This window comes from Salvelinus sp. IW2-2015, linkage group LG4q.2 (assembly GCF_002910315.2).
Source record: "Salvelinus sp. IW2-2015 linkage group LG4q.2, ASM291031v2, whole genome shotgun sequence".
Lineage (NCBI taxonomy): Eukaryota > Metazoa > Chordata > Actinopteri > Salmoniformes > Salmonidae > Salvelinus > Salvelinus sp. IW2-2015.
In genome coordinates this window covers 25,856,668-25,878,496 of record NC_036843.1, presented here as the reverse complement: position 1 = coordinate 25,878,496, position 21,829 = coordinate 25,856,668, and the positions used below count along the sequence as shown (strand labels likewise).

At 45.7% G+C, this 21,829-nt stretch overlaps 1 protein-coding gene across 1 annotated transcript in view; it reads right to left on the bottom strand.

The window, feature by feature from the left end:
* Positions 1-21,829, bottom strand: part of LOC111963075 (nesprin-1-like) — a 160,646-nt gene that overhangs the window by 68,559 nt on the left and 70,258 nt on the right. Inside the window, 34 exon segments of the mRNA XM_070443308.1 lie at positions 289-411; positions 717-896; positions 1,123-1,266; positions 1,516-1,698; positions 1,910-2,032; positions 2,339-2,524; positions 2,851-2,988; positions 3,220-3,402; positions 3,622-3,774; positions 4,391-4,546; positions 4,834-4,999; positions 5,279-5,553; positions 5,921-6,139; positions 6,479-6,623; positions 7,119-7,282; positions 7,588-7,761; positions 7,980-9,617; positions 9,752-10,027; positions 10,114-10,363; positions 10,900-11,165; positions 13,046-13,222; positions 14,579-14,704; positions 14,978-15,124; positions 15,238-15,417; positions 15,589-15,756; positions 16,042-16,194; positions 16,397-16,723; positions 17,017-17,187; positions 17,341-17,496; positions 18,305-18,622; positions 18,885-19,049; positions 19,693-19,836; positions 21,077-21,230; positions 21,447-21,619. Coding sequence (XP_070299409.1) covers positions 289-411; positions 717-896; positions 1,123-1,266; positions 1,516-1,698; positions 1,910-2,032; positions 2,339-2,524; positions 2,851-2,988; positions 3,220-3,402; positions 3,622-3,774; positions 4,391-4,546; positions 4,834-4,999; positions 5,279-5,553; positions 5,921-6,139; positions 6,479-6,623; positions 7,119-7,282; positions 7,588-7,761; positions 7,980-9,617; positions 9,752-10,027; positions 10,114-10,363; positions 10,900-11,165; positions 13,046-13,222; positions 14,579-14,704; positions 14,978-15,124; positions 15,238-15,417; positions 15,589-15,756; positions 16,042-16,194; positions 16,397-16,723; positions 17,017-17,187; positions 17,341-17,496; positions 18,305-18,622; positions 18,885-19,049; positions 19,693-19,836; positions 21,077-21,230; positions 21,447-21,619 — 7,701 coding nt within the window.

Sequence of the window (21,829 nt, the reverse complement as noted above, 5' to 3'; positions counted from 1 at the left end):
TGTCTAGGTCGGTACACATTAAGTTATGTGGGCAGGTACTTCGTGGAGAAGTACAGTAGCCAGTAGCTATGAGTTAATCAGTGCTAATGCAATGTATTTAATACAGGATGACAGGGGATGGAGATTCCTTTCATCCCTCATGGTCTGCAGGGAAAGTGGCGAGAGAGAGAGTAGAAGAGAGAGAGCGAGAGAGGAAGAGAGAGGAAGAGAGAGGGCGAGAGAGAGAGCGAGATAGAGCGAGAGAGAGAGAGAGAGCGAGAGAGAGAGAAAGAGCTCAGTAGGTGATACCTGTGTGTGAGTGCTGGGAGAAGGGGAGCGACAGACAGGAGAGGAGATCTCACTGCTGGTACCCTCCTCCCCAGACTCCTCGGTGACCGGGGACAGAAGGGTGTGACAGCGGCCAGCCGTCATCTGACACACCGMAGGACAGTCAGAGAGGACAGATACACAAAGAGCATTCACGTTTTAGAGTCAGTCCATCACCAAGATGGTTTGAGTTAGTTAATCAATCAGATAATTCATGCAGAACTCAATAAGACTAGCACATTTGGTAGTCTTTCTGACAGACAGCATGCTAGCCGTGAGATTCCAGATTTGATGAAGGGTCGCAGGATTAACAGTGGAGTGATTTGTCTGAGTTAGTTAATTACCGGTAATCAGAAAATACATGCAGTACAAAACACATCATTAGTAAAGGAGGGGAGTCGGCCAGTCACCATAAGAACAGACGGTTTGTCTGTGTCTCCATCCAGGTCCTCCACGGTAAGCCCCGCCCCCTCCGTGTCACTCACAGTGAGTAGCATGGTGTCATGTTTGGCCTTCACAGTCAGCATCTTACACTTCGAGTTCAGACTGGCTATCTCCTCCTGGTAACCCTTGATTTTCTTGGCCAGCTCCTGTTAGTAGCATCCCGATCACAGTCAGTGGTTATGGTCACAACAAGGCAGCTAAGCATCTATATACACTGTAGGCATWCACTTATACAATGTTCATTTAGTTGTTTTTTTTACTTTGTTTTGGATACCTACTTATCAGAACCAGTACCAGAATCTAGAGGTTTTCAATTCCTTTATATATGCAAAATATTGTATTTTCTTCCACTGTCAATGTGGTGTACTATACCTCATGGTGTAGGATCTGAGCCTGYAGTTCCTGGATGTTGCTGGTAGGAATGGGTTGGTCCTGGATGACCCTGTGGGCATCCTCTATCAGCCCCTGGAAGTGCTTCGCCTCCTGCTCATACTGCTCATACTGCACAACAGCCTCCTACAGAAGGACAGGAAATCAAGGAACGTCAATACTGGTGCACAATGTAGGATGTGAACTGTTCGTGGCTTGCAGGTGTGACTAAGTTGATTCAAAACCCTGGTCTTCTGTGTGCCTCAAGACTGTGTTGTTACGTTGAGCTAAAACCTAGGCATTAGCTCGGGGAACTAACACAAGTCTTCAGTCACAGGCAGTCTTATTCATTATGCGGTTTCTCATCCGTTACACAATGTGCTACGGCCTCCCTACCTGTAGAATGTTGCACTGCTGTATTGCAACATGCTGTAGCTGGCTGGCCTCCTGCTGTAGGCCCAGTGCTGTGTGACAGATAGCCAGGCCWGGCATCACCTCCTCTGGGACRCGCAGGGCGCTCTGACACAGCTGCACCGCCTCCACCTGCTGCTTGAAGCCCKCCATCTCYGACAGCAGACGCTASGAGAACAGACAGGAGGAAACTTTACATTCTACCGTCAAGCCTTAAGTAAGTGTGAGACGTAGGTAGGAGAAGTAGAAAGAGACAGAGAAAGAAGAGGATGGGAAGAAGAAGAASAASAACAACAACAACAASAACATGATATGAGAATAAAATGCTATTTAAAATTCTGTGTTATTCTCTGGTTAAGTTAGAATTTAAGTTAGCTACCTGTCTCTGGGCCAGTTGTTCTTTGAGACTCTGTCGGGCAAGTTCAGGAGAGGTCAATGTAGCTTGGACCTGTTCCAGAGCCACTTGTAGGGTCTTCACCTCGTACTCCAGAGGCTCCATACTCTGAGGGGACCAAACAGGACACACACAGGTTATTCTTGGAACCCAAAACCAAATCTAGTGAGTGCTAGCTGGCTGGCTAACCAATTCATGTTAACCGTCTGTCAATAGGACTACACACAGGTCAATCAATGAAATATGTTTTTATGTACAGGTGAGAATAACACTGAGATGCTAAAAGCTATTTACACATTGTGCATAATTTTGTCAACGACTGCCTCTGAAACAAAGACTAACAACAATGCAACAGTAAAATCCGATGCTAGGCYAAATGCTAAGCCAGTGTATTCAGTATGTCTGAGTCAGTACCTTGGCTGCGTCCTGAAGGCTCTGCAGCCGTGTCCTGATGGTCTGCTGGAGCTCCTCGGTGTGGCGGCTCAGCTCACACACCTGCTGGGACATGTTCTCCGTCTGCAGCACCTCAGACAGCAGATCCACCTTCTCTCCCATGGCCTGCAGGTCCCCATGGAGCTCTCGAGACTCACGCAGCACGGACTGATGATGGGGAGAGGAGGAAGACAACACAATACAGGCAATGAATGGAGTAAGAGGACACTGTCTATGAAAATGAGTGCCACCCAGTGATGGATGAATCCTGAGAGGTGCCGGTTAAAGAGAACCAACATCCTGGATCCCTGGTTAGAGGGAGAATGATAGGAGACAGGGTAACAGAACACATATTTACTGACACACACACACCACCAGTATCGCTGCAGAGGGTACAGTGGACGTGAACAGCGAGAGGGCTTAATACAGTTTGTATTAGCATTTGAATCCAGCAGCTCTCCATCATGTGTTTATTCATGTCGTTCTCCACCCACCTCGTCCATCCGTATCTGTTCCTGCAGATGAGAGGAGGAGTTCCAGATGATGTTGGCCCTCACCAGGCCCTTGGCTTTCTCCGACCACCTCACTATGAAGTCCAGCATCTCATTGTACTCCTCTAGATGGGTCCCTGCCTGGAGGGGAGAGAAAACAAGAGAGGCAATGAGGAACTAGGGAACAGGCGTCAGGGAAATGGATACCTTAGTGACACTGACAATGTGTGTTATGGTATTACAAGGATTAAAAGTCAAATGGCCCCTGTAAACCCTCTTCGGGGTAACAACAACAACAGTGTAACAACAACTAGACTTCCCATGTATTTTGTATTTTTCCCCAACCTTTTCTTGATACAATTGGTTCCTAACCTTTTTGAACCAGATGGTCCTACACTCGGCCAGTCTGGCAGTGTGGTGGTGGATGTCTCCTAACTTGACGATGGCATCACTCAGCTGTTTGGCCAAGATGGGGTTCCGTCTGCTGAACTCCTGGACTGCAGCATCCAGCTCTGACAGAGTCCGATGACAGCTCTCCAGGTCATCACAAAGACACTGTGGAGAGGAGAGAAACTCTGAGTTAAATAAACTTACCAAGATAACAGCTCTGTATGCTCATTCACTTTGTATGTACAGGGAAAACAACACACGTTAAGAGCAGAAAATAGTATTTGGAATATTTGAGTTTACTTCCTGAATTTACTAAATTGACATGAAATTGACCCCAACCCTGATTAAGAGCTGTATGCATGAGCCTCTTCAGCTCGCGCTCACCTTGGTCTCGTCTTTACCGTGTCGGACATCGCTGGCTTTGTCATTGAGACTGGTGGAGATGGATTTCATCTTCTCCGACACGTCATGGATCCTGGAACTGATGTCCTCCTTGATGTCTCTTGTCTTCTGGATCTCTTTCTCTTTGGATAGAACCTTGGGAAAATCAGAAGAGGAAGGAAATACACAAATCAACCCTGTTATAATGTACATCAGTAAAAGATAGTTGATGTAGTGCGATTTCGAAATTTGGTCGTGCATCAGCAGGTAGCCTTGTGGTTAGAGTTTTGGACTTGTAACCGAAAGGTTGCGAGATTGAATCCCTGAGCTGACAAGGTAAAAATATATAATAATAATAATAATCTGTCTTTCTGCTCCTGAACAAGGCAGTTAACCCACTGTTCCTACGCCATCAATGAAAATAAGAATTTGTTCTTAACTGACTTGCCTAGTTAAATAAAGGTAAATAAAAATAAACTCAATTAGCCCATGTCATCAATTTTTGGGGGATTGGTAAGTTAGTCTAGCGGCCAGGTATCTAAACTTGTAGTGAGAATGGTTGAATTACCGACTGGGGTGGGGCCAATTGATCATCAGTTATCATATTAAAAACTGCAAACACCCTATGGCAAAATGTGTAGAATTGCAGGAAATTAGTTATAAAACTCCAAAATCTTCGCTCAGCCCCATGGCAAAATGTGTGTGTACGTGTGTGTGTTTGTGGGGGGGGGTATGGATGTCCATCCATGCCCTACATAGTCCAGTACACTACCTGGTCCTGGATGGCCCCCAGTGCTAGGGACACCTCAGCCAGCTGCATGGAGATCTCTGAGGGCAGGATGGTGTACAGGTCCAGATACTTGCTCTGCTGTTGCTCTGCTATCTTATCCACATGCTGACGGTAGCCAATCACATCACCGTGAACCACCTGTACAATAGCATAGGRGAAACATGGTCATGTCCACATGTGCCAATACTCGAAAACAAGCAACTCACATAACAATTCTTTAATTCACACCACAGCTAGCATCGATCCCAGCCTGAGACTACACCATAGCATACAATACTGCTGGAAACAACAGTTGAGTAAATGCCTTATGGAATTTTGGCAATGAACAAGTTATTTTTGTGACAGAGTCATGTGTAGTCAATACAATGATGTGTTAGATGGTGTTAACTCTGTCTTTAGTTCCATAGGGGTTGCCAGCAGCTTACCTCCAGCTCCTGCAGCAGAGCATCTATATCTGAGGTGGGGTTGAGGAGCATCTCCCTGGTCTCCTGGATCCAGGCTTTGACCACACTCAGATTCTTCTCTACCTCCTCTCTGTCCCTCAGCTCCACCCCAGCCTGGGTACGCTTGGTCTGCGCCTGCTGCAGCAGACTGGTGGAGGAGAGAAATAAAACCACTATTATCTGTTTTCAAGAGTGAAGGCGATGGAAACTTTAGCCCTATGTTCCTCTCGGAATGAAGAGGATTAAGTAAGTAATACTAAGCATTCAGGTCCTTCTGATAGGCCTATTGAGTTGTTTACAATTATAACCAACAGATCATATTCTAGCCACGAAAGCAACATCTAGAACTGACATTTGAAGGCTAATCTAATTTGTGAGTGACCAACTGATCCATGTAAAAAAAAAAMAATATTGATCGTTTCAATACCTTTCCAGGTGGTCATGTACTGCTCTGATCTCCTTGAGACTGGGTAGTTCGTCCTGTCCAGAGGTGGGTGATGGTGAAGGGACCTCCACATCATGGAGCAGGCTGAGGGCATACTGACGCAGCAGGGTGAGGGAGGACAGCTCTCTCTCTACATCCTGGATCAGCAGCTCATGCTGGTCCAACACAGACTGTAGAGTAGCCTTGGAGGCCTTCTCCACAACACAGTCTATCACACGGCTCTGTAGATCCTCCACCATGCTCCTCAGCTTCACCATCTGAAATGAACGAAGACAGGCACATGTAAAATACTGTGCTGTACCTATTTAGCCTCGTTCCAGATGTGTTTGTGCTTATATACTGCTGCAAACATCTATGGTAGTTGTTATGCCAAACATAAGCTGTAAGCACTAACATACTGTATGGATCAGGCTAGGATCTATAATGTCAGGATATATGGGGAACAGATACACAATACAGTATATGCTATTAGTATACTGTTTAGTTCATACTATTGTCTTCTCTACAGTTTATTTGTTTAGGCTACAGAGTGAAATTGTACTATTTGAATAAGAAACACTTGCCGTTGTTTTGCTTTGTACTCACAACTCATCTAGTCATGTTTAATGTTTAGCGTTGCAGTACCTTCTCTCTGAAGGTCCTCCACTCCTGGGCCGTGTCCTCCAGTACCCTCTCCTGCCCTCGTGCCACGCTGCGAAGCCGGGTCCAGCGCTGCCACACCGTGGTCATGGAGCGGCTGATGGTGGCCTTGCTGGCCTCACTCCCCACCAGTTCCAGTTGTGATGCCTGCTCCTCCAGCCCKGTCAGCTTCTCCTGGAACCCATTCACCATCGACACCAGGGACTGGCAGGGAGGAAGGAAGGAGGGAATATACACACAATGGAGGAGTCATTGTAAATCCACATATTACCCACTGGGCACAGATGTCAATTCAACGTCTATTCCATGTTGGTTCAACGTAGGTTCATTGAGACTGGGAWWCAACAACGTTGATTCAACCAGTGTGTGCCCAGAGGGTAAGTTCTTAACACCAAGTTCTCTCTGGAAAATGTTTACTAATGTTAACTTTGTGCTTTGATGACTAAAGATTATTGATCTGATTACTCCGTCATTAGCAAAGTAACCAAGAATGTACAAGTCAAAATAGAAGACACTCTTTATTTTCCCATGGTCCTCTTTTACCCTGTGACTCCTGAGTTTCTCCTCGGCCTCCAGAAAGGTGGCAGCCTTTGCGGTGGAAAACTCAGTAAGCTTCTGCTCTGCCTCGTTCATCAGTTCAATCACCGTCTGCCTCGCCTCCTGGTAAGACTTCCACTTGGCCACACAGCTAGGGACAGTCAATTTAATTCAGTTCAATTAAATTCAGTTATTGTCCCAATAGGACATTTCATGGTGCAGCCAAGTATTTACAGAAGATAGAACATACAGATATAGGATCTTAAYTTGATCACCCTTTTGTTGCTGATAATATTCATGCACCACAGGATATGCAGATGAGCTTCATGATTTAAATCCTGCGATGTTGCTGCAAATCATGTTGCTGCAGTTTTATTTTTGCTGCAACAATACTGGCCAAAGTAAGATCCAACATCTGTATGATACACTACATTGTGTTGGAGGGGGGACATTTGTTGGAGGGTATATAATGTCTAAGTTTCAATTGAGTATGTCATAATGATGACGATCACATTAAGACAATCCAATCACTCTCGGTCTTGAGTTACCCATCTCTGCACCAACGTCTCTCTCTCTCTCCATATTCAAAACTTTTAAACCCTTATTGTCAATGTTTTGGTTACAATCTTTTCTTCTAATTCTGTACCTGATCAGGACGTCCTGGTGATTCTGCAGCTGATCTCGGACCTCCACTCCTCTCTGCTGAGCAGACTCCACATTCAGTCTGAGCTGTTCCTTGGCTGTGGGGTTAACCAGGTTCTCCAGCTGGGGGGGCAGAGCCTCCAACTCCTGCAGGTGGTCTAGGAACTTCTGCTCCCAGGAAAAAGGGAGAGAACAACTTTAACTCTTATCCTGTTGCGTAAATAAATGAACGAGTGCTTGAAGCTAGCCTGAGTGCTAGTCTGTGCTATCATGCCAACTTCCTGTCACTCATTGTCATACTGAAATGTATCTGGCAAGAGCAMCAACAGATCAGRGACCAGGCTAGCTTGCAACAGGGAACCCATCRCATCAAACAAAGGCAAAAAGGCCAACATTCATAAGATGCAATTAATTGAAGCTTTGTTTTAATTTTCTTATAGCATTGTGTCTTTAGAGATATATAGAGCAGCCACCTGCTCTGAGGCCAGGATGTCCTCCTGCTGGCGGAGACACTCTTCGTAGTTCTCTACGTCCACCCCCAGACTGGCCAGCTGTAGGAAGGCCACAGCGTCCTCCAGCCACTCACACGCAGACTGCATCCGGAAGTGGTACTTCTGACACAACGCCAAGGCCTGCTCCAGGGTGATCTGGAGAACAGACATGGGAATCGAGAGGGTGAATATGTGAAGCCAACAACACCAATACAGAATGTCAACCAATAGGTTATGTTACTGCCATTATTACAGGTTTGGAAAATTCCATAAACTTTCCCAAAGTTCTCAGATGGAATTCTCCAACCGGGATTTCTGAAACCCCAACTCCCTTAAATTGTAATATATATTGAGACAGTATGATATTTTCTTACCTGTTTGAAACTCATTGCTTGCTGTACATCAGCCTGTAGATTGGCCATCTCCTCCAGGCTCAGGTCAACGTGGGCTGGGACCAGTTCGTTGGCGCTGGTGTACTTCTGTTTCTCCCTACTGCTCAGGGCCGCCACGATCCTCAGCCTGGACTGAACCTCATCCTGCATTATCTGCTGTTTCCTGATCTCTTCCTGGACCTTTTCTACCCTCACGTCCACCACTACCACAGCACAGCCCAGCTCATCCCTGATATGCTGCAGCCAGTCCAGCGTTCTCTTCACCTCCGTCTCAAAGTCTTTACTCTGGACAAACCTATTCTCACACTCCACTATCAGCTCCCCCACGGCAGACTGTAGGGACTGCAGCTCCTCCTGCCAAAGGACCACCTGTTCCCTGGAAGCCTCATGGGCAGCCTTGTCCAGCTGAGGAGCCAAGTTATCCATCTGCTCCATGAGTCTGGAAAGGTGAGAGCTGGCGCTCTGAAGACTCCCGGCCAGGGCATGGTAATTCTTCAGCCTCTCCTCYGCCGACTSGGTCTCTGCGTTGACCTTGACTAGCTCTTCTTTGGTAGCCTTTAGCTCAGAGTCCACCTGCATGGCCATGGCCTTGTGGTCCTCGAAGGACCCCAGTGTGTCGTTGAGATGCTCCACCCGCTGTTCGATGAGCCTCTTGAGCCCATTGTAAAGGCTCACCAGTTGGGTCAACTCTTCAGGTCTCCAGGGTTGACCGGTGCTGCGGAAGCCTTCTTTCTTCTGGTTCAGTTCGCTGACAGCCAGACCAAGGTTGCCCAGATCTACCTGAAGAGCTTTGTAGTCGCTCAGTAAATTCACAACCTCCTCTGTCTGCAGACCAACAGGCTGCATCCCTAAGTTATGGAACTGCTCCTCAAGCTCTTTCAATGCTTTATGAGTCACGTCTATGAAGGAGGCGTACTCCTTTCTGGCTAGGATGGCCTGCTCGATCTTCTCCTGTTTCTCTTTGGCCAGAGCCAGTATGCTGTTGTATTTCTGTGGCAGGGCATTGAGTTTCTCATCCAAGTAACAGTGGTCCACTTCATTCAGAGTGGGGAGGATCTCCTGACCAGTTCTCTGGACGATCAGTAAGAGGTTTTCATATTCCATCGCCTGCTCTACTATCTGCCGGTACTTCAACAGCTGCACGTTCAGCTCCAAGTCGCCATTCATGAGGTTGATCTCAGGGAAGGTCACTATGTCTGCTTGTTTCAGCCACTGACACGTCTTCTCCAGGTCTGCCTTGAAGTACTTCCTGGAGACAAGCACCTTGTCCAGTTCTTGGAGCCTCTGGACACATTTCTGCAGGGCTTTTTCAAAGATGTTCTGCAGCTCCTGCAGCTTGGTGAGCATCTCCACCTTCTCGTCCTGCGTGGCGTCCTTCATCAGGTCTCTGCCCTGAGACCACAGGGAGGTCAGCTCGCTCTGGTAGGCCTTCAGGCTGCTCTGSATGTTCCTGCAGGMCTTAACCTGCTTGGCCAGGTCGTCAGGTAGCAGTGCAATGTACTCCTCCGCCTGGGCCTTCTTCTCATTCTGCTGGACCCAGGTGATGGACTGGTTGACAGCCTGCAAGAACTGGGTCCTCTCAGTGAAGGCCTTGCTGAGGTGCTTCCTGCGTTGAGCCACCTTTATTTAATTTGCACAAAAAATACAATATATATATATTTTTGTAACATGAGTTACAGTGTAAACATAAGGTATACATGCATGTGCAGGAGAGGTGAGGAACCCAAATGGCCTTTTATAAAACCTTCTCCCACCTTCACGCTGAGTGACTCCACCTCGGCCTGAGTGTCTGAGATGAGCTGCTGCAGGCGCTGGCACTCGTTGAGCCCCAGGTGAGCCAGGACACGGTCAGCATCACTCATGGCCTGGGCCAGAAGCAGCTGCTTGGCCTCCAGTTCGCTGCAAATGCTGAGGTGGTCGAATAGGAAGCTTTGGGCCAGCTCTGGAGGAGGACTCATCTTCATGGCTTCAGAAAGGCCTGGCTGCTGCTCTTCGGCCCACTCCCTGGCCTCCCTTAGACGGGCCTCCACCTGAATAGAATAGAGTAAAATAGATACTTTATTGTCCATTGATTAGAACTGAAATGTGTATTCTGCCTTTTACAACACACACACACCTTGGCCATGTCCTCCAGGGTCAGCACCGAGTCCTGTATCTTCCTGTTGATGAGGCTCTGCAGCTGAACCCAGCGCTGCTCAAAATGGCTGATCTGTTCCTTCACCAGCTCCTTGTCATCCAGGTTCAGGTGGTGGGTGACTTTCTGCCTCTGGTCCTTCAGGTCCTCCAGAGTTCCCTTCTGGTCTTCGATAGCTACGGCGAGTTTCTTCAGCGCCTCCAAGTGCTCAGATGAACTTTCAGCATCAGTCCTWGGGAGGATATGAAAATATAAAATTACTGGATATTATAATGACTCTTTTTCAAAGTTAAGACATATTCTAATGAAAATAGAGTGATTAGAAGAAGTTCAGGTCTACTGCTGAAAGGGAATGTTTGAGAGACATTGTCATGGTTTTTAGAATGTTGGTACAGCTCTCAAACTCTTAAGTCATGTTACCACTGTCATGGCAACTATGACTATTTAGCTATTGATCCCACAAAGAGTCAATCTTCTATTTACATAAACAGAGTGCTCTGGAGGCTGGTCCCACATCAATAGAATTTTGCAATGAAAGGGACTGYTCATTCACTAGCAAATAGCAACAAGACCTGCTGGAGTCAGCCAAACAGAACCAAAGAAATTCTACCTTTTTGCTTTTTTGTGATGTTGTCAAAACATTATGTACGTATGAACTTTAATTGTGCATTGTGATATTATTGTGGGTGGAATCAGAGCAAAGTTAGTGCAATAGATCTCATTCTATAGTAACTCAGTGATAGGTTTCAGATAGATAGATGACCCCACCTGGCCAGGTTATCCCACTCCTTGGACACTTGCTCAAACAGTGCCTCCATGGCTGTGATGCAGTTGTGGTACTCCTGGATCCTCTGCAGGTCCTCCTGTCTCTGGCCCTGCAGCCTGTTAGCTTGGTGAAACAAYCCCAGCCAGGCATGGCTCAGACGCCCTATCTCCCCATGTTCCGGGCTGTCCTGGCCCGCAGTCAGACGACTCACACTCTCTGTCATCCTGGATAGGGTGGCTTGTTTRCTCTGCAGCTGTTGGCTAAACTCCTGTTGGAGAGAGATTAATTGGATTTGAGCAATGTGCATGTTTGATCTCCTGCTGTGCTAGTGGTTTGTATATGAGCAAACTGCTAATCGGTGAAACTGATATTGACTGTTACACACTTCTTGAATCTAGATTCAATGTGGAGAGATCAAACTAAGTCTTCTTAGGGATCCAGTGAAGATGGAAGTGCGACAGTGCTCCCTAAAAATATACAGTACCAGTCAAAAGTTTGGACACACCTACTCATTCAAGTTTGTATTTAAAATTTTTATATTTTCTACATTGTAGAATAATAGTGAAGACATCAAAACTATGAAATAACACATATGGAATTCATGTAGTAACCAAAAAAGTATTAAACAGATTCTTCAAATAGCCACCCTTTGCCTTGATGACAGCTTTGCACACTCTTGGCATTCTCTCAACCAGCTTCATGAGGTAGTCACCTGGAATGCATTTCAAATAACAGGTGTGCCTTGTTAAAAGTTAATTTGTGGAATTTCTTTCCTTCTTAATGCGTTTGAGCCAATCAGTCGTGTTGTGACAAGGTAGGGGTGCTATACAGAAGATATTCCTATTTGGCAAAAGACCAAGCCCATATTACGGCAAGAACAGCTCAAATAAGCAAAGAGAAATGACAGTCCATCATTATTTTAAGACATGAAGGTCAGTCAATGCGTAACATTTCAGGAACTTCGAACGTTTCTTCAAGTGCAGTCGCAAAAACCATCAAGCGCCATGATGAAACTGGCTCTCATGAGCAATGGACATTAGACCGGTGGAAATCTGTCCTTTGGTCTGATGAGTCCACATTGCGATTTTTGGTTCCAACTGTTGTGTCTTTGTGAGACGCAGAGTAGGTGAACTGATGACCTCTGCATGTGTAGTTCCCACCACGAAGCATGGAGGAGGAGGTGTGATGGTGCTTTGCTGCTTTTTTATAAATCAAGCCACACTTAACCAGCATGGCTACCACAGCATTCTGTAGCGATACGCCATCACATCTGGTTTGCGCTTAGTGGGACTATCATTTGTTTTTCAACAGGACAATAACCCAACATACCTCCAAGCTGTGTAAGGGCTATTTTACCAATAAGGATAGTGATGGAGTGCTGCATCAGATGACCTGGCTTCCACAATCACCCGACCTCAACCCAATTGAGATGGTTTGGGATGAGTTGGACCGCAGAGTGAAGGTAAAGCAGCCAACAAGTGATGTGGGAACTCCTTCAAGACTGTTGGAAAAGCATTCCAGGTGAAGCTGGTTGAGAGAATGCCAAGAGTGTGCAAAGCTGTCATCAAGGCAAAGGGTGGCTACTTTGAAGAATCTCAAATATAAAATATATTTTGATTGGTTTAACACTTTTTTGGTTACTACATGATTCCATATRTGTTATTTCGTAGTTTTGATGTCTTCACTATTATTCTACAATGTAGAAAATAATAAAAATWAAGAAAAACCCTTGAATGAGTAGGTGTCCAAACTATTGACTGGTACTGCATATGTTTTACTCTGCCCACTGCAGTCTATGTTCCCTGTTATTTTATTGTTGCTGTTTAATTATTAGTTATTTTTCAAATGTTCTTATTTTTATTTGTATTTATTTATTTTTTACTTCAGTTTATTTTAGTACATACTTTCTTAAAACTGCATTGTTGGTTAAGGGCTTGTAAGTAAGCATTTCACTGTAAGGTCTTCACCAGTTGTATTTGCATATGACAAATACAATTTGATTTTATGTGGTTAATTGGTGACAATGTTTCAACCACTTAGGTCTGTCATTAGTTCTCTACCTTGGCCTGGGTGAGCATGTTGTGGGATTGACCCTGCTTCCTACCTTGGCCTGGGTGAGCATGCTGTGTGATTAACCCTGCTTCCTACCTTGGCCTGGGTGAGCATGTTGAGGGCGATCTTGGTCTCGAGCTCGGCTGGTCTTCTGGAGAGGCTGAGAAGCTGCTGCTCCATATCCTGGAACTGATCAGATAGCTCCTGCTTCTGCTCCTTTATCTCCCTCCAGCCCTCACATAGCTCCTGGGAGCTCAACATCCTCTCCTCCATCTGTACAGTACAACATGAAGTACACAGCTGAGTGCAGAACAACAAGGAAGTCAACCTATGCATATTCTTAGAAAAAAGGGTTCCAAAAGGGTTCTACAGCTGTCCCCATAGCATAACAATTTTTGGTTCCAGGTAGAACTCTTTTGGGTTCCATGTAGAACCCTCTGTGGCAAGGGTTCTACATGGAACTCAAAAGGGTTCCAACTGGAACCAAAAAGGTTTATTCAAATGGTTCTCCTATGGGGACAGCCRAAGAAACCTTTTAGATTCTAGATACCACCTTTTTTCTAAGATTGAAYATAGGCTTGTTTTGTGGTAGGTCTTTTTGTATATCAGTTTTATGATTCCTTTGCTGGTTGTTGTATGCATACTTATTAGCCTGGTCCCAGATCTGTTAGTGTTTTTGCCTACTCCAATGTCATTGTCAAGTCAGACTTCATGTTTTGTATGACAATTCCATAAGGAGTTGGCAAGAGAGCAGTAACAGACTGGCACCAAGGCTGTTATAGGCCTACATATTTGCCCTGAATTCTAATGACGTGAAATGTAATGCTCTTTTTATTGTGAGAACTTGCGAGAGTAAGATGTGTGTATTTATTGCTGACCAAAACGGGCATGCGTGTGTATCCACGTGTGCCATCCCGCGCACATTGATTTTGTTCACCCACACCAGGAGCGATGAGGACAGGCAGGTTGAAATATCAAAACAAAACCAATTATATATGAACCAATTATATTAATTTGGGGACAGGTCAAAAAGCATTAAACATTTATGGTAATTTAGCTAGCTAGCTTGCTATTGATAGCTAATTTGTCCTGGGATATAAACATTGGGTTGTGATTTTACCTGAAATGCACACGGTTCCCTACTCCGACAATTAATCCACAGATAAAACGGTCAACCGATTTCGTTTCTCATCATCTCTCCTCTCTTCCTTTTCTTCTTTGGACTTTATATGACATTTGGCAACCAACTTTACTGTGCATTACTACAACCGACTGGAGTGTGGACCTCAGTTTATCTTTCAATCACCCATGTGGGTATACGCTCCTAAAAACCAATGAGGAGATGGGAGAGACTGGACTTGCAGCGCATTGAGCTTCACAAATAGAACCAATTTCTATTTTAGCGCCTGGCCACACAGACGCTCACGAGCAGTGTGTGTGCAATGATTGAATTACATGTATGTGTAAATGTATTTTGCAACACTCGCGCACGCAACACGAGCGGCGTGGTCAGCATGTAACATATGCCAAATACTTGAAACTGAAACTTATGGGGAAAACCCTGTTGTCAATACTGTAGGGACAATGTGATGACCAGAAGTGAATGTACATTARGACCAGCCCACACACCGTGTGTTTGACCTGCTGGACTTCCGCAGCAGTGGCTCTCACAGCATCATCAGACAAGTCACACACAGAATACACCAGGTCCAGGTACGTACTGGCCTGCTCCTGTAGAGCCCTGTAGTGCTTCACCTGGACAGGTAACAGGGGAATATACAGACAAATGTCATCAGCTTGATAAAACATTTGTTAATTTCCGTTATTTATATTAATTAACCAGGTTGTCCAATTGAGGTCAGAAGCAGAGCTTTCTATTTGACTTGATGAAGGAATTCAGAATGGTGATGAAATTCCAGAACTTCAAGGCATAACCCAGTTGTCATGGAAACAACATTACTGTGTCATTTGATTCTCATTCTCTGCCTATAAAAGAGCAAGGGGATAACCAGTCAGTCAGTCAGACACCTGTTTGAGGGCCTCCTGCATGCCAAAGGGAGGTTGACAGTGCAGCAGTAGCTCCTCATTGACGGTGGAGAGCCAGGTTTGGCACTGCTGCAGAGTGTCCTGGTGACTGACATGCTTCTGCAGTTCTCTGTCCAGACTCTGGTGAACCTGATGAAGACACAGACACACCAAGACAAGTGAGAAGATGGGGCAGGTTAGAGAGAGATGGAAACAGTAAGAGAGTAGAACAGAGCAGCGTAGCGTGTTACTATAGTACTCACACACTGTGCGCTGCTGCAGATGGCTGAGTAGCTGTCTCTGGTGCCCTGATGGTGAGCCTTGACCTGCTGGCTGGTCTTAGCCTGCATCTGGTCCGTTGTACAGCTGRACACCAAGTCATCTCCTTTCTCCTTCAGACTGGTCAGGCGCTCCTCAAAACTAGTTATTTCCTCCATGATTGCCTGAGAAATGTGACAGACAAGAGTTAAGATTAGAAAAAGTTGTAGACAACAATTGCATTTTAGATTGTTGGTTTTGAACTTCAGAAGCATAATTCCATGGCAATTATTACATCATTTCATTCTGATTGATTCTCATACGGTTCCATTCCAYAACATCAGTCAGTCACCCACCTTGTGGCGGGCCAGTTGTTGTGTGGCCGTCTCCATACTGCAGGTCTGCWTGGAGTCTGAGGTGACCAGCCTACTGGACATCTGTAGGAGCCACTTCTCCACCTCCTGGAGCTCACTGTTGTAGCACTCATGCTCCTTCACCCACTCCACCAGACTCTGGACCTGGCTCTGAAAACAAGTTCAAAMCACTTTCTCTCATAGACAATTACAGTAGACGTCTCCACAGCCACACCAATCAGGTAAGATGATTACAGATGATGGAAGCTCACTAATAATGTAGTAGATGATCACTGCAAGTGGTAGCAATTAAAAGACGTTTAGGGGTTATGTTTAATGGTATTTTTTCAAGGCGCCTTTAGCTCTTCTAGCTAGAAGTGTCTGTAGTATAACGGTAGCGCGTAGACCCATTGAGTCCAAAGCGCAGCATTACAGCTTTCAATGCAGGACACCTACCTTGGCTGCAGTGCAGAGTTCCTGGTAGTCAGTCTGCAACCTGTTCATGTTGTCTCTGATGGTGGGGTCACAGACCATATCCAGCAGAACCTCTCCTTTCTCGACCACTGACCTCACCGCTGACTCGTGGGACTGCACTGTCTGCTGGATTGTCTACGTAAGGGAAGAAAATGTTCTTTAAATGTCAATAAATCATTCAGCTGTTGTTGAAAATGATTATTTCTACCGCAGCACAACTAAATAGACGGACAGACAGACAGATAGATATCCATCGGGAAGTTGAGGTTATCAACAGTAAACATAGCAGCATGTGAGCTACCAAGCAGATTAGCATGACATCAGCTAGCCTATGTACCTTATATTTGGCTAACTGAGCCTTCTTYTGGTAGAGCTCAGCTTTGAGATCGATGGGTGAGCTTAACAAAGCCTTGGTCTCAGCGAGCCACTGTGCCTGGGCCTTGTACTTGTCCAGGAAGTCTTTGGAGAGGGAGATGCATTTCTCCAGGGAGCTGTGCTCCGTGCGTAGCCCAGCCATCAGGCCCTCTAGCTGGGATCTATGAGCATCCACCTCCTCCCTCAGCTGCTCAGCTTCTGGTTCCTCCAGGAAGGCCACGGCCCGCTCTGTCTTCTCACGCATCGTCTTCAGGAAGCGGTTGCCCTGCTCCATGTCACCCTGAAGAGCCTGKAGGAAAGACACACAGAGTGTAAACAGAAGCAGTTACGCCTGTGACCATAACCTTTTCAGAGGATGAAAGAAAGCAAAGAGAGTTTGAGACTTGGTAGTGTCACTGTGATGGTAAAGTACACTAGGTCCGCACTGAAAAAGTATTTCAAAAGAGCTTACTTTTGCGACATACCAGTTGTTGCCTACCAACTAAGCTGCTAGAGGCATGGCTTCCATTTAGCTGAAGCTCAGACTGTAGTCTCAGTCGCCAGACTCAGGGCAGCGGCTGTAAGAAGAGTCTGTTACTGTACCTCCAGTGTCTTCATCTTCCTCTCCATGGTAAGACGGTCTACTACACTGATGCTGATGGCCATGGTGCTGAAGTTGTTCTGGGCCGWGCTCAGCCAATCAGAGAAGGTCCTGAACACATTCTGGGCCTCCTCGATGCAACACACCTCCACCTGCAGTTGCTTGATGCTCTCCTGCAGTACATCAACAGACAGCCCAGGACAAAAATATAGAAATGGAGATTCTGCACTGTGGTAGCAATCTGGGATGTGTAAATTGCTCCAAGGTGTGTGTGTGTGTGTATGCTTGTGTGTTCCTGCCTATGTGTGTAACTGAGCAGGTCGTACCAGTAGGTGCAGTAGCAGGGTGTGGTAGCGGGAGGTGAGCTGGGTAGCTCTGGTGCTAACCCGGCTGCTGATGTGGGTCTCATCTATGACCTGCTGGGCTAGAACACTCAGACCCTCCACCTCCTCCTGGTACAATAGCACCTCCTCCTGCCAACTCTGTATACATACATACAGAGCGAGAGAGCGAGAGAGAGACAGAGAGAGAGAGAGAGAGAGAGACAAACATAATTTAAGCCCTGTTTCTATTGGCACTTTGAAGTAAACCCAGGTTGGGCTGGCCTTGGTGGGCGGGCTGAAATTGTGTTTTCCACTGCCTCAAGAAAATAGAAATGATGTCAGGTAGGTAGACAATGTGACTGCAGCTGGCTTCGCTAATGTTGAATAATTTAATTCACCCTCACCATGCTGTAACTAACGTTAGCCCATACTCCTGCCAGTGCCAGCCAGGCTCGGAGCCATGTCTTTAGCTTGCTGACGTTAGCTAGTTAGTTAAACGGTTAGCGTTATCGTTAGCATAACTAGCTAGCTAGCTTAATTCCTACCTTGCTTGCCATGGCATTGGCTATTAGCAAGTTAACCAAGCAAACCGGACAGCAACAAGCCCAGACGAGCTAGCTAAACATTGTGTCAGCATCCAGCAGTGATCAGCTTGGTGGTTGCATTGTAACGGCGTCACCAGCCCAAATTTTAATCGAGCAGGCACCAGTTGTGAAACAGGGCCGCGCTGGCCCTCGGCCCAGCTTGATTTTGAGAATTCCATTCCAGTCAGCTTGATTTTGAGAATTCCATTCCAGTCAGCTCGATTTTGAGAATTCCATTCCTAATTTTCCATAATTTTAAGTGTCAGTTGAAACAGGGCTTTATTGAAACACCAGCACCTTCTATTGGAAGACAAGCTCAGAGAGACATACAAACACCGGACATCATGTACTGAAACTCAGGCGCTGTAGAAGAAGATGCTGACCTTTATCAGTTGGAGTTGAGCGTCCTTGGTGGCACGGTCCGACCGGCGATGAGTCCTCAGTTGACCTTTGCTCTCCATGCTATTCAGCCAGCTGTCCAGACCCTGAAACTTTTGCTCCATCTGGCGGAGCTTGGCCAGGGCACTGTTGAGCTGGGCCCTGGTGTCTCCCAGCTTCCCCTGGTACAGATTCCAGTCCCGCTGCAAGGTCTCCAGGACCCGGTCCTCGATTTGGGGGACACCCCAAGGTACAACCTGGTCTCTACTGTYCAGCAGGGTGTTGAGTAGGGCCTGGCCCTCCGTGCACTGGACCTGCAGCTCCTGGAAATGAATGCAGAGAGGCAGCTGTCATTGTTATTCAGACWGAACATTACGAAACATTACTGGACATTCCAACGCCGTTATACATCTCGCACCGACAGACAAAGCTAGGCAATTTTCCCCATGCTGAATAACATACGTTTAAACAACAATTTGGGAATATGGTCCATTATATTCAATACGTCARGGCATAAGATAAATGGGAAAAGCCACTCTTCTTTGGTTCTTGTATGTGGAAGCAGCAGTATGTTCTTGTTATGACCTGTAGTTTCTGAAGCGTCTCCTCCAGAGTGTCCACATCCCCCTCTAGCTGTGTGTAGCAGCCCAGTTTCTCCTGCTCCTGCTCCAGCCACGCCTCAAACACATGTAGGCCTCTCTCGTACTCCTGGTGGGCCWGCACCAGCTCTTCTGCCTTCCCCACCGCAGTCTGGATACACAAAAACAAATATGTGCATTATAGACATGTAACTACTACAAAAATATGAAAAGATAACATGAGACTTGTGTCTTCACACAGCCACTGTGCACGGGAGGAATGCCATAAGGTAGGGGTAAAGTGACTATGCATATTATCTATGCATAGTCACTTTACCCCTACCTACATGTACAAATTACTTCGACTAACCTGTACCCCCACACATTTACATTTACATTTAAGTCATTTAGCTGACGCTCTTATCCAGAGCGACTTACAAATTGGAAATACATACATACATACATATTCATCCTGGTCCCCCCGTGGGGAATGAACCCACAACCCTGGCGTTGCAAGCGCCATGCTCTACCAACTGAGCCACACGGGACACACGTTGACTCAGTACCGGTACTCCCTGTATATAGCCTCGTTACTGTTATTTGTTACTTGAGTTTATTTAGTAAATATTTTCTTAACTCTATTTCTTGAACTGCATTGCTGGTTAAGGGCTTGTAAGTAAACATTTCACGGTAAGGTCTACACCTGTTGTATTCGGCACATGTGAAAAATAAAATTGAATTTGATTTGATAAGTCTGGCAAGTGATACTAACATATGAGAAGGAGATGGATGCTTCACTGCTGTACTGTATATACCTTGGTGTTGTCCTTGACGGTGTGGTATCGTTCCTGCAGGTCCTGGAGCTCTAGCTGGRTGACGTAGTGTTCGGCCATGTTGGCTCCCTTCACGGTGATGGTGTCCAGTAGACTGCTGTGGCTAAGAACCTCCTCATAGAGAAGCTGAAACAGACACAACATGGATCAGGYCTAATGTGAATGTTTCTACTGCATTTAAACCACAGCATGACACAGGGTTAGGTTAGTTTTTGATAAAACGAAACGTGTATTACATTGGCATTTGGTGACTTTTTATAAGGCAGAGGCACCCTCCTATTGTATTTTGCATTGTATTATATATTGTATTACTGTATGTATTGATACGTGGTTGGGATACGACTGTRATATGTGGTTGTCTCTCTTGGCTATCTTAAGATAAATGCACTAGCTGTTGTTAGTTCTGGATAGGAGTRYCTACTAAATGACTAAATTGTAATKTAAATGTAGTGCAATGTATATWTATGTATATTATGTATWTTATTTGTTGYATTGTTTTCTGTTTGGACCCCAGGAAGAGTAGCCACTTCCTCGGCAGCAGCTAATTGGGGATCCTAATAAATACAAAAAAATACGAAATACCRGACAAGGATGTCCTCTTTCMCCRTTATTATTTGCACTGTCTAAAGCTGAAACAAACCATGGCATGACACAGTGTTAGTGTCACTTTATCAAAATGTTTCACAAGGCAGAGGCACATGACAAGGATGTCCTCTTTCACCATTATTATTGGCACCGGCACCAGACATTATTTCCTCTTTCACCGTTATTATTTGCAATCGCATTTCCCATTGACTGTCAGTAATAAAAAAGTAGTATACACTGAGTGTACAAATCATTGAGGCCACCTGCTCTTTCCATGACAGACTGACCAGGTGAAAGCTATGATCCCTAATTGATGTCACTTGAAAGCTATGATCCCTAATTGATGTGGTTAAATCCACCAATCAGTGTAGATGAAGGGGAGGAGACAGGTTAAAAAATGATTTTTAAGCCTTGAGACAATTGAGACGTGTATGTGTGCCATTTAGAGGGTGAATGGGCAGGACAAAACATTTTAAGTGCCTTTGAACGGGGTATGGTAGTAGGTGCCAGGTGCACCGGTTTGTGTCAAGAACTGCAACGCTGGCGGGTTTTTTTCACTCAACATTTTCCTTTGAGTATCAAGAATGGTCCACCACCCAAAGGACATCCAGCCAACTTGACACAACTGTGGGAAGCATTGGAGTCAAAATGGGCCAACATTCCTGTGGAACGCTAGAGTCCCCTACTGAGACTGTTCTGAGAGAAAGCGGGGGGGTTGCAACTCAATATTAGGAAGATGTTGCTAATGTTTGGTATACTCAGTGTAGATGACCGCGGGTACCTTGGCTTTGCCMAGGTTGGCAGTTTTGTCTCTCATCTCGGAGCATTGTTTGTCTCTTGGGTCCAGGCTCTCCTCAACACGCTCCACCCAGCCCACAAACTGACACACGTCCTCCTGGTAGCTGGTCCACTGGGAGAGGGCTCCCTCCAACTGGCTGTGAGGGAATACAGTGTAGTACACATAAATATATCACACAGTTAGCTGATCGCCAATAAAGGCACTTGTACACTGTCTCAACATTGACCAACATTCTTAAGTTGGCAGTTGTGTTAGAATGTTCACAGTAAAATCAAATATTCAATTTGATCAGATGTTATCATAACCCAGTAAGTATTCTACTAAGGCATTCTAATCTTTCAGGACATGAAACCTTTTGCATTGGATGGAGGCGGAAAGCAGGGTGTCCCAGGAGTCTTTGAGGTCCTGGATGTTCTTGCAGACTACTGGTACACCCTCTACTGATGTGTTCCTCTGGACAGACTCTCCCCTGGTGAYCAGCATCTTCAGCTGGATCTCCTTCTCCTGACGTGCTGTCAGCAACGCCTGAGACACATCAAGAGTCAATACATGTACTACAAAATGAGTTCAGACATCTGGAAGGCAGTAGCAATGCTAACTTAGCTACCCGTTACATACTGGAGATTTAAAACAACTTTTACTCTATAATCCAAGTCCGAGTTGAGTTTAGTTTAGTTGATTGTATTTGATTTTAGCTAATAAAAAGTTAGCTTAGTTTAGTTTAGTTAGCTTTAC